Genomic DNA, 14,761 nt, shown 5'->3' on the forward strand with positions numbered 1-14,761 from the left:
CCGGGGGCTGCGCCGCGCTCGGGGCCGCTCCCGGTGGCACCGCGGGGGCTCGGCGGGGAACCGGGACCGGACCGGGGGTACCGGGAGGTGGGGGGGGGGAGACCCTGCCGGTACCGTACCGAGGAGAGGAGAGGAGAGGGGAAGGGAGAGACAAGGGGGGGAGCATCCCGGAGGGGGGCGGTGCCGGTGCCGGTTCCCGGTGCCGGTTCCCGGTGCCGGTAGCGGTGCGGCGGGGCTCGGGGCGAGGCCGGCGGGGGCGGGCGCTGCCGGGGCGGGCTCGTCGGTGCCGTCCTCCCCCCGGAAGTCTCCCCCGCTCCCTCCTTTCTCCTCCTCTCCCCGCAACATGGCCGCGAAATCGGACGGCGGCGGCGGCGGCGGCGGCCCGGCCGTGCGCTTGGAGAGCCCCGGGGGCGGCGGCGGAGACGGAGACGGAGACGGAGGAGGAGGAGGAGGAGGAGGAGGAGGAGGAAGCGGAGGGGGGACCCGCAGGGCGGCGGCGGGGGTCGCGTCCCCCCCGTCGAGGCGCTACCGGCTGCGGGACGGCTGCTGGGTGCTGGGCGCGCTGCTCGTCTGCTTCGCCGACGGCGCCTCGGACCTGTGGCTGGCGGCCCACTACTACGTGCGGGGGCAGCGCTGGTGGTTCGGGCTGACGCTGCTCTTCGTGCTGCTGCCCTCGCTCGTGGTGCAGCTGCTCAGCTTCAGGTGGTTCGTCTACGACTTCGCCGCCGCCGCCGCCGCCGCCACCGGCAGCACCAAGGGCAGCGCCGGCAGCACCAAGGACAGCGCCCGCGGCCCCCGCGGCTGCTGCCGCCTCTGCGTCTGGCTGCTGCAGGGCTGCATCCACCTGCTGCAGCTGGGGCAGGTCTGGAGGTAAAAAGGGGGTGAATTGGGGTGGGAGGGGTCACTGGGTGGGGTGGGGGGTCACTGGGGTGGGATGGGGTGGGATGGGATGGCATGGGATGGGATGGCATGGGATGGGATGGGATAGGATGGGATGGGATGGGATGGGATGGGATGGAATAGGATGGGATGGGATGGGATGGGATGGGATGGGATGGGATGGGATGGGATGGGATGGGATGGGATGGGATGGAATAGGATGGCATGGCATGGCATGGCATGGCATGGGGCTGCATCCACCTGCTGCAGCTGGGGCAGGTCTGGAGGTAAAAGGGGTGGGATGGGGTGGGGGGGTCACTGGGTGGGGTGGGGGGTCACTGGGGTGGGATGGGATGGGATGGGATGGGATGGGATGGGATGGGATGGGATGGCGCGGCGCTGGGGGGCTGCATCCACCTGCTGCAGCTGGGAAAGGTCTGGAGGTAAAAGGGGTGAATTGGGGTGGGAGGGGTCACTGGGTGGGGTGGGGGGTCACTGGGGTGGAGTGGGATGGGATGGGATGGGATAGGATGGGATGGGATAGGATAGGATAGGGCTGCAGGGCTGCATCCACCTGCTGCAGCTGGAGCGGGTCTGGAGGTACAGGGGTATTTGGGGTGGGGATGGGATGGGATGGGTTGGGATGGGGCTGTGGGGCTGCATCCACCTGCTGCAGCTCAGACAGGTCTGTTGGTATGGGGGGGTCACCAGGATGGGGGAGGCTGGAGGGAGGGGCAGGGACATGGGGGGATGTGGGTGGGAGTGGGGAGGTGCAGCAGGGGCCCGGGCAGCTGGGGTGGGCATGGGATCGATCCCGTGCAGCCACAGCAGGAGGGGCAGGGGGTAGGGACCCCCCGGCAGAGCCAGGCTGGGGGTGTGGGTGGCCATGGGCACTGGGAAACAGCCCCACTGGTGGCACAGGCCCACTGGTCCCCACAGCCAGATCCTGGGATTTTGGGGTGCTCCTGGCAGCCCCGAGCACCCCTGGCTCCGAGCCTCCTCCAGGCGGGTCCCCAGGCTCCTGCTTGCAGCTGGCTGGGGGTGCAGGGGGGGTGTTTGTGCCCCAGCCTCCCCCGGGGGCTGCGTCGCTGCTGCCTGCCCCTTCCCGAGCCTGAGGCTGGGCAGGGAGGGCGAGCTCTGAGCTGGGGGGGCTGGGGGGCTGCTGGCAGGACGGTTTCCCTCTGAGCACCTTCCTCCCCTGCGCCGTGCCGCTCCCTCCTCCTCCTCGGCGCTGTAACGGAGCTGGCTCCTGGGGGGGGGTGCTGGGAGGGCGCGGAGACAATGGCAAATTCCTGAAACAATGCCCCGAGCCAGCCACGCTCCCCCGGGGCCTGCCTCGCTGCTGCTGCCCCTCACGAGCTACCCGAGTACAGGGGCTGCTCTCGTCCTTCTTGCTGTCTGCACGCGCTTTTCCTGCCGCTTTGCTTGGGATGCTCCAGGGAGCACCAACTTTGTTCCATGGAGCACCGTGCCAGGGAGGCTCCTGCCCCTTCCCTCCCCTTGCACAGCCACCCCCTGCCCCTCCCCGCTCCGTAATGCCCCACGGGGGCAGGATGGGTGCAAGGCTGGCCTTTGTGTGCTGGGAGAGCTGGGGAGGGAGAGGACGGGGCTCCTGGGGCCGCTGGCTGCTGAGCCCCCTGCAGCAGCCCCAGGGCCCCGCGGGTGCTTGCCGGGGCCATGCTGGGGTTGGGGTTTTGCTCCCGTTTGTGTCGGCCGTGGAGGCTCTTAAGCCAATTAAAGCAGGAACTCGGCACCGACCCTCCCGGACATGCCGGGCGCAGGCTGCAGCTGAGGCTCTTCCTAATCTCGGGATTTGGGATTTGCTCGGGTGAGCAGTTAAATGCAGTTCGCTAAACCCATTAGCGGGGTTGGATCCGCTGCAGGTGGATGTGACAGTTTAAGAAGTGCTGAATTATAACCGAATAAATACTGCATGTGCAGGGAAGGCTTTTCCCTGGCCAGGGCGCCGGGGCCCTGCTGCGCCCTTTGCCAAACACCTCCCCCTTCCCTGATTTATTTATCTGCGCGGCCCTGGCCTGGGCAGCCCCGATTCCCTCGGCAGCTCTCACCCTACAGGATCGATCGCTGCGCAGCGCCGGCCCCAGCTGCGCCCCAGGCAGGACCCCCAGCTCACATTTACAGCAGCTGCCCGGGTGCGAAGGCGAGCTGGCCACGAGCACCGACCTCAAGACCACCCCAAATTAAAGCTGCTGCGAGAATCCGCAGAAGGCAGCTGTAATCAGTGCCTTCACAACGCCCTGCCGTGGGTGCCCTCTGGAGACGTTTTGGTGGCAGGAACATGTGCTCGTGGCCAGCAGCCCCAGCGCAAGGCAGTGGGGAGCTGGCCAGGGGCAGGGGGCTCCTGGTGCCAGTCCCATGGGACGGAGACTCCCCGTGCGCCTGCTGGGGTTTGGCAGCTCAGGAGCTCCTACCCTCTCCATTCACAGAAGGTCAGCAGCTTTTTTGCCATGTGTAGCAATACCGAGGGGAAGGGAGCTCCGCGGGGACCTGGTCTCCATCGCAGGGACAACACCGGGAGCGGGCGAGGGGCTGGTCCCCGCATCGCCCCGCGGGTTGGCAGCTGGGGATGAGCAGGGAAGGAGGGACACGGGGCCCTCCTCCACGTGTTGGCGTGATGTCCGTGGCACTCGGGGCTCTCCCCGACCTGAGTTTGAGGGGTGTGTGATGCGTTCGGATGGAGAGCAATCCTCTCCTTGTTTAAACCAAGGGATGACATCCCAAATTACCTTTCAGGGAAGCTGCTCTCTGTATCACTCGCTCTTGGACTGCTGGCTCCCTCCAGCTCCTTCACCTGGGGGCGGTGGCTGGTGGCAGTGGTTGTGCCAGGGCCTGGCTTTTCTTCCTGCACCTCTTTTCTCCCAACACTTGAGGTGTGGAGGCAGCCGCAGGGGTTGCCCAGCTGTGGGCATTTCCTGGGGCTAATTGTGGGCACCAGGTCGGTGAGGAGGGGCACGGGGGTGGCCGATGGCTGGAGCTGTGCCACCGGGACCCGCGTTGTTCTGCGGGGCTGGGGGCGAGCAAACGGCACTGCTGCCCCGCGCCCGCCCCAGCCCTCAGTGGAGATTTTTGTCAGATTGGGCTTTTTTAATACAAAGGAGGCAGTAATTAGCCCTAAGAGCTCTCTCGGTTGGTTTCTGCCTCATCATCAGTTTTTTGAAAATTAAATGATTTTTTATTTTTTTTTTTTAAAGTAATTGATTCCGTATTTCTCGTGCAGCTGCTGCTGCGCCCGGTTCGTAAAAACCTGGCGGTGCGCGCGGGGCTGAAACAAACCCTGCCATCAAGCGCATAACAAACAAGAACCAACGTCTCGTTCTGGCAACTTGATGGGAGACGAAATCTCCTTTTAACGAGCTCTACGGAGCTGACAGCGAGGCGGGAGAATAATTGAGCCCCGCCAAAAGCGGGGGAGGACGAGGGTCACTTGTTGAGTGCCGAGCAGCCGGGGACCACGCACGCAGGAGATGTGCGCGGTTGTGGCTCCCTGTCCTGCTGCTGCCTTCGTGCTGGTGATGGATGTGAGCCCTGGGCATCACAGGGACGGCGCTGCTGTGGGGTTTGTGTGTGTGGGGCCGTTGTGTGCTGCAGGCAGTGGGGTCATGGTGATGATGAGCCCGGTTGGTGACTGATTACAGGGAGAGGGCAGGGCTCCTGCCTCGGTGTCCTGGCTCTGCTGGGGCTGCAGGGCTTCGCTCCCAGGCCTGGTGCTGTTCCTCTCAGGCTGCGTCTTCCAGCCCCGCTTTTACACTAAAACAAAGAAAAAAGCAGGGACCAGGAGCCTGCGGGGTTGCAGATCAGCACCTGGCAGCAGTTGGCACGTGGTGAAACCGGGCTGGAAGTACCAAAATCACACCGTTTGCTGACAGAAATGTCTTTGTGGGGCTGCCAGTGCTTGGAAGGTCCTTGCGAGGCTCTCGGGGAGGGATGGATGGGGCAGGTGGTGCCGGGCTCCTGGGGGCTTCACCAGCCTCGCAGGGGACATCGTGTGTCCCCTGCACGCTGAGCAGGGAGGGTTTTGGTGGGACCACAGGCTGCTGGTGACACCGGTCGTGTCCCCGAGCTGCTGGTGGAGCCCAGCTTCCTTCTCCCCTGGCCTCCCTCTGTCCCCACCGCTCTGCTTGGCCACCCGAGCCCCCTCCGGTGCCGACTCACGGCACAGCCCAGCAGGACGCAGCCGCTGCTGCCCGGCGCTGGGCTCCCCTCCAGAGAGAGGAGGCTGCAGCAGGAGCCATACGGAGCAGGGCTGCAGAGAGGGGGAAGCCAGATGGGAAGCCTGAAATCAGCCCGGCTGAGCCCCAGCCTCACCGGGGCCCTCGGGCTGCCCCGGCTTCGCGTGATCCGGGTGGGAGGACGGCGGGGGCAGCCCTGCAGGGTGCTGGAGGCGATGCCCCATGGATGCCCGGTGCCCCCTCCCTGCTGAGCAACCCTGTGGGGCTGTGGGGTGCTGCCCTCCCCTCCTGCCTGCTATGGCTTTGAGTGGGGCTGCCCGGGGCAGGAGCAGATGGCAGTGGCAGCGGGGTGGCCGGGGGGGCCGCGGTGGTGCCAGCTGATGGCCCCCACCACGTCTCCGGGCTGCGTGTCCCCCGGCCCCGCACCGGCCACAGGAGGGGCTCAGGAGCTCGGCCCCGGGACACCCCCACAACGGGAGCAGGGCCGGCTCCTGCCTGCTCCCTGCTGATGGATGAGCCGAAAGTGCTGGGATCAGGGCTTCTCCCGGCACTCGCGGGCTAATGGAGTCGGCTGGCAGCGTTTTATGGATCTGATATAAAGGCCATCAGTTTGCGTGACAGTTTTACTAGGTTGGGAGGAAGCTTTACGGTCTGACTTCCTTTCGCTTAATCTTTCTGCTTTCGTAGCCATCCGTCTCCCTCCTCTCCCCTCCCCAAACCCCCCAAACCTGTGCGCGCTCGGCGGAGGTGGCTCTGCCCGGGCACGGCTGCTCGGGGACACCCCGCACGCCCGTCCCCGTGTCCCCTCCTTAGGACGAGGAGCGTTTCCCTGCGCCCTGCGGCTGCTGGAGCTGGCCCAGTGCCGCGGGAAGGGGTCCCCGGTGACTCAGCCACTGCGTGCGTCGGTGCCACGCGTGGCTCCGCTGACCCCCGGCCGCTCACCAGATGGCCGGGGCCGAGCCTGCGGCCCTGCCAAGAGCCGAGGCAGCACCGGCACAGGCGGACGGGGGCTCCCCGCGGGCACCCCGCACGACCAGCTGGTCCCTCCTGCTCCCTCCTTCCTCTGCCACCGCCCGCCTGGGGCAGGGGGAGGTGGGGAGGGGGGGGCTGGATGAAAATATCCATTTTGAGGCATAGCTGGATGTGGTTTTGGGCTGGGATAGGGGTGCCTGGAATGTTCTGGGGGGGTGAAGAGTGAGGCCACGGGATGAGGGCCCCATCTGGGGGTAGGAAACGGACCCTGCATGGGGAGAGAGGGTGCAGGGGAGTCGGGGCTTGGCACGAGCTGCCCTGCCCTGGCATCTCAGGGTCCCACGTGGAGCTGCTGCGTCCTGGGGCAGCACGGGGACGTTTCCACAGCCTTGGATGGGAGAGGAAACGTGATGTCGGAGCACGGTGGTGGCGTCCCCGGGGCATGCCCGGCACAGGGGGTTGCAGGGGCCGTTCTCACGCCCCTGCCCCCCAACTCGCGCAGGTACCTCCGCACTCTGTACCTGGGGCTGCAGAGCCGGTGGCAGGCCGAGCACCGCCGGCGCCACTTCTACTGGCGGATGATGTTTGAGAGCGCGGACATCAGCATGCTGCGCCTGCTGGAGACCTTCCTGAAGAGCGCACCCCAGCTCGTGCTGCAGCTCAGCATCATGGTGCAGCAGAACAGCATCGAGCCGCTGCAAGGTAGGGGCAGCCCCCCTCCGACACGGCCCCCGCGGCTGGGGAAAAGGGCCGGAGGGGCCCGGGATGCTGCAGACACCAGCCCCGTGTCCCCTGTGCCGCCCTCCACCCCGCTCTCACCGCCCCGTCCGCTCTCTGTGCCCGCAGGGCTCTCGGCCTCGGCCTCGCTCGTCTCCCTGGCGTGGATGATCGCCTCCTACCAGAAGGTGCTGCGGGACTCGCGGGAGGACAAGATGCCCATGTCCTACAAGGGGGCCATCGTGCAGATCCTGTGGCACCTCTTCACCATCGCCGCCCGCGCCATCGCCTTCGCCCTCTTCGCCTCCGTGTTCCAGCTCTACTTCGGCATCTTCATCGTCACCCACTGGTGCATCATGACCTTCTGGATCATCCAGGGCGAGACGGACTTCTGCATGTCCAAGTGGGAGGAGATCATCTACAACATGGTGGTGGGCATCATCTACATCTTCTGCTGGTTCAACGTCAAGGAGGGACGGAGCCGCTACCGCATGTGCATCTACTACATCATCACGCTGTCCGAGAACGCCGCCCTCACCGCCCTCTGGTTCCTCTACTACAACCGTGAGACCACGTCCGACTTCGACGCCTTAATCCTCGTCTGCGTGGTCAGCTCCAGCTTCGCCCTCGGCATCTTCTTCATGTTCATCTACTACTGCCTCTTGCACCCCAACGGCCCCATGTTCGGCCCCCACGCCGGGGGCTGCATTTTCCGGCAGCAGCCGGCACCGGCGCCGGGGTCCCCCGCGGACGCCGTCACCAGCCCCCCGCGCTCGCTGCCCCGGACTACAGGGGGGGACCGGGAAGGGGCTCCTGGGGACCGGGACAGCTGCGTGCCCGTCTTTCAGGTGCGCCCCTGCGCCCCTACACCGCCGGCCGCCCGCGCCCCGCGGACAGAGGGCCCCGTCATCCGCATAGACCTGCCCAGGAAGAAGTACCCGGCCTGGGACGCCCACTTCATCGACCGGCGCCTGCGGAAAACCATCCTGGCGCTGGAGTACGCCTCCCCCACCACCCCGCGCCTGCAGTACCGCACCGCCGGCGTTTCCCAGGAGCTCCTGGAGTACGAGACCACCGTGTAGGGCGGGCGCGGGGGCCGCCGTGGTGCCCCCCGACCCTCTCCAGCCAGGGCTGTCCCATCTCTTCGCAGCGTTTTGCCTTTCTTTTCGGTTCACCGGCGCCGAGGGGTGACCGTGCCGAGCGCCCCGCGGGCAGGGGCCGGTGAGGTCCCTTGGTGCTATCCCCCCCCCCCCTCCTCCTTCCCCACGCCGCCCTCCTGTGACCCCGCTCCTCATCCCACCCGGCTCTGCGCCGGGGGCTTGTCCTTGCCAAAATACCTCACCTGTGCCTGAGCCCCGCAGCGCCCGGCTCCCGGCCGGGCTGGCCAGGTCGGCGGCGCAGGGTGGGGACCGCGGGGCACCCCGGGGCTCGGGGGGTGGTGGGTGCCCCGCTCCGGTGAGGGGCTTTGGGCACGGCGGGGCATGGTGCAGGGGACATGCAGGGGACACAGGAGGTGGGATGGGGCCATGGGGATGCTGGAGAGGGGCTGTACCGGGGTGTGGGGGGCTCCTGTCACCCCCAGGGAGCAGGTGGCGGTGGGGAGCGAGCAGGGGACAGCTGGGGTCTGGCCACCCCCCGATGTCCCCTAATTCCCCGAGCCCCCCAGGCCCGGGGGTCTCCCTTCATCTCAGCCCTCGGTTCCCCCCGCTGTGGGCTCTGGCCGTGCCTGCGCCCCAGGAGCCCCCCGCTCCATGTGGGACGCAGCCCCCAGCCCTGAGCCAGGCCCCCGATGCCAGCCGGGTGCTGTGGGGGGGGGGGGGGGGGGGTGGCTGCACCCCTCCGTCCCCTCCAACCCTCCTGGGAACCGCTTCATCGCATCGTGTTTGTTTTCACCTGGTAGGTGACATTTGTGTGACATTTTCTACCTCCGCTGACGCTGGTGGGGCAGGGCCTGGCTGGCACCGGGGGGGGGGGGGGGGGGACATTGAAAGGTGGTGGCATCGCTCCCGGGGGGGCTCCCCAAGGCCGGATTCACCCCCAGCCGTTCTCTCCCCCCTTTCCAAGCCGGGAGCATTTCCATCCACACCCCCGTCAGCATCAGCCCCCCCCAGCTCCGAGGTGTGCACCCGAGCCAGGATCCTGCCCCCCATGCCCCCGGCGCCCCCCAGCCCCTGCGGAGGAGCGGGGCTGCCCCGGGCTTTGGCTCTGAATGTGTGCCCTGCTCCCGTGGGGAGCCCAAAGGGCTGTGCTGAATGTACCCCCCCGTCCCCCCCCGTGTCCGTGTGTCCATCCTCTGTGTTTGCAGCTGGGTCTGTAGGGCAGAGCTCCCGGCATCCCCGGGCCGTGCACCACTCGCAGCATGCGCAGAGCCCCCCGACACGCACCCACAGCCCCCCCCGTGCCTTCCTCCAGCCCCGGTGCCCCCCCAGGTCCCCGAGCTGTGCTGGTCCCACGGTGCTGAGCTGTCCCACTGTGCCCCTGTGGCCGGGCTGCAGCGGGGTCCCCAAGGTGCTGTGGGGTCCCCAAGGCGCAGCGGGGTGCGCGGTGCCGCCGGTGCCCCCTTGCTTTTGTTTCCCATTTCTCCGTAGCTCGGAGGCCCCCAGGTGACTGCGGGCTGGGATGGGCCGGGCTGGGGGGTCACTGGTGCTAACTGGTGCTAACTGCAAGCCTCGGAAATCCTTTCGGAGGAGGTCACAGAGCAGCGCTGGGTCTGGGCAGCGGGCTGCCCCCCCGCCCCGGGACCCGCACTCCTCCTCTCCCACCAGTAACGGGCAAAAAAATCCCCCATCCAGCCGGGCTCTCAGCAGAGGAGGCTTCTGTTATCCTCAGGGAAGATGGGACCCTGGGGGGGATTTTTGGGGTGCGGGGGCAGCCAGGAGCCCCACGGCCCTGGGAGCCCTCGAGCGGTGCCGTGCCGGTTCCTGCACCCCCTGCCCACACCCCCAGGGTTCGGAGCCACGCAGCCCGGGGTGATCTGCGCCCCCCCACCCCGTGTGCTCGTTCCCTGGGGGGGTCGCGGGTCGGAGGGACATTTTTCTATGCACTCAAGCCACGGTCCCCTCAGCCCCGGGCTGCTCCCGTGGCGGGGTCAGGGCAGCGGCTGCAGGAGCTCCCCCCACACCGTGCTCGCAGCCCCCATGCCCCGAGCCAACGGGGCTGAACAGACAACACCGGGGGGGGCTGCTGGTGGTGCTGGTGGTGGTGCCAGGCCATCAGCACCCCCTGGCAAGGGGGCACCGAGGGGGCTCAACCCAGGGCTGAGCTGGGCCCTGTGGGGTGGGGGCAGCTCCGGGGCTGCTCCGGCTCTCTTTGGGGAAAGAGGGGTCCTGGTCCCGGGGGGGTGGGCAGCGTGGGGCAGGCAGCGGGGCCGCCCCAGGGTTCAGGGTTCAGGGAATGGGATGGGGACGTGGTTCGGACCGGGGCTGAGCTCTGCTGCTCTTGGCCGGGGGTGTTTTCTCCCCGGAGGGGGCTGCTGGGGGCTGCGTCCCTGAGGGTCTCAGCCACGTCCCCACGGTGCTCGGGACCGGGAGCCCGGCCGTCACGTACTGTAAATACTCTGTGTGCCACCTTCCTCTCCGGGACCCTCGGCGTGGGCAGGGAGGGAGGGGGGGGGGGGGTGAGCAGGAGACCGGGGTCTGCCCGAGACTTTTTTGTATACCACAAACTTTTTGTATATTTTTAATTTTGCTGCAACATGAGATATTAAATTCATTTCAATAAGCCCTGCCTGCCCGAGCTTTTCCTTGCTGCTGCCCACCGGTGGCTCTGGGCTCTGCGTGGCCGTGCCGGGGTGCTGGGGGGCTCTGCCCAGCCGTATTGGGGTGCTGGGGGGCTCCGTCCTGGGGTGCTGGGGACATCAGGGATGGGGCAGGATGGCTGTGGAGGTCCAGGGCCCCCGGCAGGGAAGGGGTGCACGGGCAGGATGCGGTGTGCTGCCGGGGAGGAAACTGCTGGACACGGCCCCAGCCCAGCTCTCCCAGGCTGAATTCCTCCCTGCTGGAGGCCCTGAACCCCATCCAGCCCCCAGACCCACAGGGGAGCCTCAAACCCCATGGGCAGCTGTGGGGTTGGGGAGTTTTAGGGGCTGCTGCATGGCTCCAGCTGGAGCCTTTTCCCCGTGGCAGGGCCGCTCGCGGGCAGGGCAGGGGCAGCGAGGGGCAGGGAGCCCCCCGGTGAGGCCATGGGGAGGGGGCTGATGTGGGGCCATGGGGCAGCGAGGGGCTGGGGCTGCTCTGCTCCTGGTCCCAAGGCACCCCCAGCCCCACTCCTGGTCCCAACCCAGTCCTACCCCTGTCCCAGTACCAGCGCCAGTCCCAGTGCCAGTCTCGCCCCAGTTCCACCGCAGTCCCAGTCCCAGTCTGAGCCCAATCCCAGTCCCAGTCCCTTCCCAGTCCCGTCCCAGTCCAGCCCAGCCCAGCCCAGCACCCCCGGCGGGGCAGGAACTCACATCAGAGCCGTCCTGGTGGAGTTTCCGACACAGGAAAACAACAAAGGCGTTGGACGGGGAGGACGGCGGCAGCGCCATGGACTGCGAGGCCAAGAGGGGGAAGAAGGTGAGCACATTTCGGGGGCTGCGGGGTGCTCGTGGTGCCTGGGGCGAGGGGTGGGAGATTTGGGGGGGGTCCCCACCTGCTGTCCCCTGGGGCCGAGCGCCCGGGCGGCGCAGATTTGGGGACCCCAGCCAGGAGGAGCCGTGCGGTGCCGGGGCTGGGTGTCCCCCCCCCGTGGTGACGTGCCCCCCAAACCCCGCTGTCCCTGGCAGGGCTTCGTGTCGCCCATCAAGCGGCTGGTTTTCCCCAAGGCGGCTCGCAAGCCGGCTCTCCGCAGCAGCGTCTACCGGCGGCCGCTGCACTCGGTGCCCCTCTACCCCCCCGACTACCTGATAGACCCCCAGATCCTGCTGCACGACTACGTGGAGAAGGAGGTGAAGGTAACGGGGCTGGGGGGGGGGCCCCCAGGGACATCAGCAGCCCCATTTGCCGTGCAGGAGGCCCCCACACATGGTGGTCGGCAGGGTTCTGGCCCCCTCCTGTCCTGGATAAACCCCCGAGGAGAAAAGGGGAGCAGGTTGGGGTGGGGGCAGGCTCCCCACCACCCCACCCCAGGGAGGTGCAGGCTGTGGCGGTGGGAGGACGCAAAGCCCCAGCCCCAGTGCCCCTTAGGGCTGGCCTTCCACCCACAGGGCTCCCCCCTTGCCCTCCCCAAAACCCTTTGGGGGCTTTGCCCCCCCCCCCCCCAGTTTTTAGGGCACCTGACCTGGGTGACAGCATCCCTGAACCCCTCCAGCCGGGACGAGGTGCTGCAGCTGCTGGACACCGCCAGGGTAAGAGGGCGCCCAGCACCCCACGGGGACGTCCCACCAGTGCCACCAGTGCCCCCTCCCGACCCCGTACTCGCTCTCTGCCCCACAGCAGCTGAAGGAGCTGCCCCTGCAGACGACGCCAGAGCAGGACAGCATCCTCAGCCTGTCCGCCCGCTGCCTCCTGCTCACCTGGCGCGACGACGAGGAGCTGATCCTGCGCATCCCCACGCACGAGATCGCCGCAGCCTCCTACCTGCGCGACGACGCCCTGCACCTCCTCATCCTCAAAACGGGTGCGGGCGCCCTGCCGGGGTCCCAGCGCGACGCGGCTGACCCCAAGCACCCCGTGTGTGCCCCACCTCGGGGTGGGAGCCGTGCTCCCAGCACCGGCTGCTTTTAATGGTGGTGGGAAATGATGATGGAAGTGCTCCCCCCGTGTGCATCCAGATGGGGCGCAGGGGCTCCGGTGCTGTGATCACCAACCCTGGGCTCAGCCACCAGCCTCAGCTGTGCCCTAATCCCTTTTCTCCCACCCCACCACAGCCCCCACCACCCAGCCCCACCGCCCCCAGCTCACTGGGCCTCCCCTATCCCCCCCCCACCCCCAGCCCCTCTGCTTCCCACCTGGATGGACTCCAGGGCCAAACCGGGAGCCGGGTGCGTTGGGGATCACAGCCCCCACCCTGACACCCCGTCCCCCCCTCGCTGCCCCCAGGCCTGGGAGTGGACCCGGTCCCTGCCGGAGCGCACCCCGAAGCGACCCCGGTCGGCGTGCCGGAGGCAGCCCCGGCCGAGAAGCGTCCGGGGGGCGCGTGGCCAGAACCGGGGCGTCTGGGGGGCCCGATGGAGCGGCGGCACACCATCTGCAGCCTGGACTGGCGGGCGGCACGGGGCGGGCAGGAGGGCCGGCAGGGCGGCAGCCTGGAGCGGCGGCGGGGAGGCAGCTGGGAGCGGAGGCAGCGCGGGCGACCCTCGGGGAGCTGGGAGCGGCGGCAGCCCTGCGGAGGCAGCTGGGAGCGGCGCCGAGCCGGCACGGCTGGAGGCAGCTGGGAGCGCGGCACCGGTTTCGGCAGCTGGGAGCGGCGGCACGCCGGCAGCAACCCCCTGGACCCCCAGGAGCCCTGCCCCGACGCCTACTCCAACCTCGTCATCCTCGCCGTGCCCAACAGGGTGAGCGGCCCCGGCATGCGCCCACCCTTCTGGCATGCGCCCACCCCCCCTGGCATGCGCCCACCACCACCGGCACGTGCCCACCCTCTCTTCTTCCCCCCTTCATCCCCTGCAGGATGCCGCCGAGGAGTCCTGCGCGCTCATCTGCCAGGTCTTCCAGATCATCTACGGGGACCAGAGCATCGAGTGCGTGGATCGTGCCGGGTACCACTACACCTCCACGCCCACGCGGCCCTGGCTCTCCAGCAGGAGTGAGTGGCTGGGGGGGGGTGCGGGATGCTGAGTGGGACTGCATGGGGCTGGGGGGCATGGGTACAGCGCGGGGGGGGACCTGCCCTGGTTCTCAGAGCTTGGCTCTCCCTCCCCAGGTGAGAGCTGCCGCACGGACGGGACGTACGGCTACGACGCCGACTTCAGCTGCTGCAGCTCCTTGTGAGTCCGGCCTCCCCTGGGTGCCCCCGTGCTGGGTGCCCGTCCCAGCTGCGGACCCCCCAGCCCTGCCCGATGGACCTGCTGACCCCCCCCACACCCCTCTCCTCCCGCAGCAATGGCTCCGAGACGTTCGAGGCGTATTACAGCGGGGCCTCCTCGCCCTCCTTCCACCAGTCCCACCACAGCCTGGCCACCGCCTGCAGCGGCAGCGACCAGAGCAGCGCGGGGCTGGAGCAGCTGCAGGACTACATGGTGACGGTGAGGGTGCAGGGGGGGCCCCGCTCCTCTCCGGGTGCCGGGGAGCAGCCGGCCGGGTGCGGGGTGGTGGGGTCGGGGCCGTGCACTGTCCCCAGCCCTGAGCTGTCCCCGTGTCCCCGCAGCTGCGCAACAAGCTGTCACCCCAGGAGATCCAGCAGTTCGCCCTGATGCTCCGCGAGTACCGGCTGGGCACGCCGGTGCAGGAGTACTGCGCCGACCTCCTGCGCCTCTACGGGGACCGGAGGAAGTTTCTGCTCCTGGGTGAGTGCAGGGGCGCCCGCCCCAGCTGCTGGGGTGTCCGAGCAGCCCCAGCGATGGGTTACTGCGTCATGTTGGCCATGTCCGGGTGTCTTTTTGGGGATGGGGAGCTGGGTCCTGGGTGTGTGCTGGCACCCCCCGGGCACGGTCACCCCGAGCCTCACGGCGCCTGCTGCAGGAATGAGGCCCTTCATCCCCGACCAAGACATCGGGTACTTCGAGACCTTCCTGGAGAGCATCGGCATCCGCGAGGGCGGCATCCTCACCGACAGCTTCGGCCGCATCAAGCGCAGCATGAGCAACACGTCGGCCTCGGCCGTGCGGAGCTACGACAGCTGGTCCCTGCGCTCCGAGTCCGAGTCCTTCAACCGCATGATCACCGACATCACCCACGACATCGAGGCGCTGGCGCGGGACGAAGAGGAGGAGGAGGAGGAGGAGGAAGAGGACAACTATCTGTGAGGGGCTGCTGAAGCCCCACGCCTGGCATTGTCCCCACTTTGTCCCCACGGGAGGGGACGAGGCTCCGCGCTGCCCTGGCAGCTCTCGGCTGTGCTGGTGGTGAATCAGGGCAGCCCCCCCA

The 14,761-nt window shown here is 68.2% G+C and overlaps 2 protein-coding genes across 2 annotated transcripts; both read left to right on the forward strand.

The window, feature by feature from the left end:
* The first annotated feature begins 343 nt into the window (after positions 1–343).
* Positions 344–8,108, forward strand: XKR7 (XK related 7). Its single transcript, XM_032198378.1, has 4 exons — positions 344–416; positions 477–870; positions 6,544–6,743; positions 6,888–8,108. The coding sequence occupies exons 1-4, from the start codon at positions 344–346 to the stop codon at positions 7,838–7,840; spliced, it is 1,620 nt and encodes a 539-aa protein (XP_032054269.1). The 3' UTR covers positions 7,841–8,108.
* A 3,157-nt stretch (positions 8,109–11,265) lies between these two features.
* CCM2L (CCM2 like scaffold protein) lies at positions 11,266–14,640 on the forward strand. Its single transcript, XM_032198473.1, has 10 exons — positions 11,266–11,311; positions 11,521–11,688; positions 11,998–12,081; positions 12,170–12,353; positions 12,776–13,230; positions 13,346–13,481; positions 13,599–13,662; positions 13,776–13,920; positions 14,043–14,181; positions 14,357–14,640. The coding sequence occupies exons 1-10, from the start codon at positions 11,282–11,284 to the stop codon at positions 14,638–14,640; spliced, it is 1,689 nt and encodes a 562-aa protein (XP_032054364.1). The 5' UTR covers positions 11,266–11,281.
* The last annotated feature ends 121 nt before the right edge of the window (positions 14,641–14,761 follow it).

The sequence above is a fragment of the Aythya fuligula genome, chromosome 16 (genome assembly GCF_009819795.1).
Source record: "Aythya fuligula isolate bAytFul2 chromosome 16, bAytFul2.pri, whole genome shotgun sequence".
Taxonomy (NCBI): domain Eukaryota; kingdom Metazoa; phylum Chordata; class Aves; order Anseriformes; family Anatidae; genus Aythya; species Aythya fuligula.

What these genes read in the sequence shown, in the direction of transcription:
- XKR7 (XM_032198378.1), top strand. Translation starts at nt 344, where the DNA reads ATGGCCGCGAAATCGGACGGCGGCGGCGGCGGCGGCGGCCCGGCCGTG. An exon ending in GGAGAGCCCCGGGGGCGGCG is followed by an intron (nt 417 to 476) that starts GCGGAGACGGAG and finishes GAGGAAGCGGAG; the next exon opens with GGGGGACCCGCAGGGCGGCG. An exon ending in CAGCATCGAGCCGCTGCAAG is followed by an intron (nt 6,744 to 6,887) that starts GTAGGGGCAGCC and finishes CTGTGCCCGCAG; the next exon opens with GGCTCTCGGCCTCGGCCTCG.
- CCM2L (XM_032198473.1), top strand. Translation starts at nt 11,282, where the DNA reads ATGGACTGCGAGGCCAAGAGGGGGAAGAAG. An exon ending in ACGTGGAGAAGGAGGTGAAG is followed by an intron (nt 11,689 to 11,997) that starts GTAACGGGGCTG and finishes CCCCCCCCCCAG; the next exon opens with TTTTTAGGGCACCTGACCTG. An exon ending in AGCTGCTGGACACCGCCAGG is followed by an intron (nt 12,082 to 12,169) that starts GTAAGAGGGCGC and finishes TCTGCCCCACAG; the next exon opens with CAGCTGAAGGAGCTGCCCCT.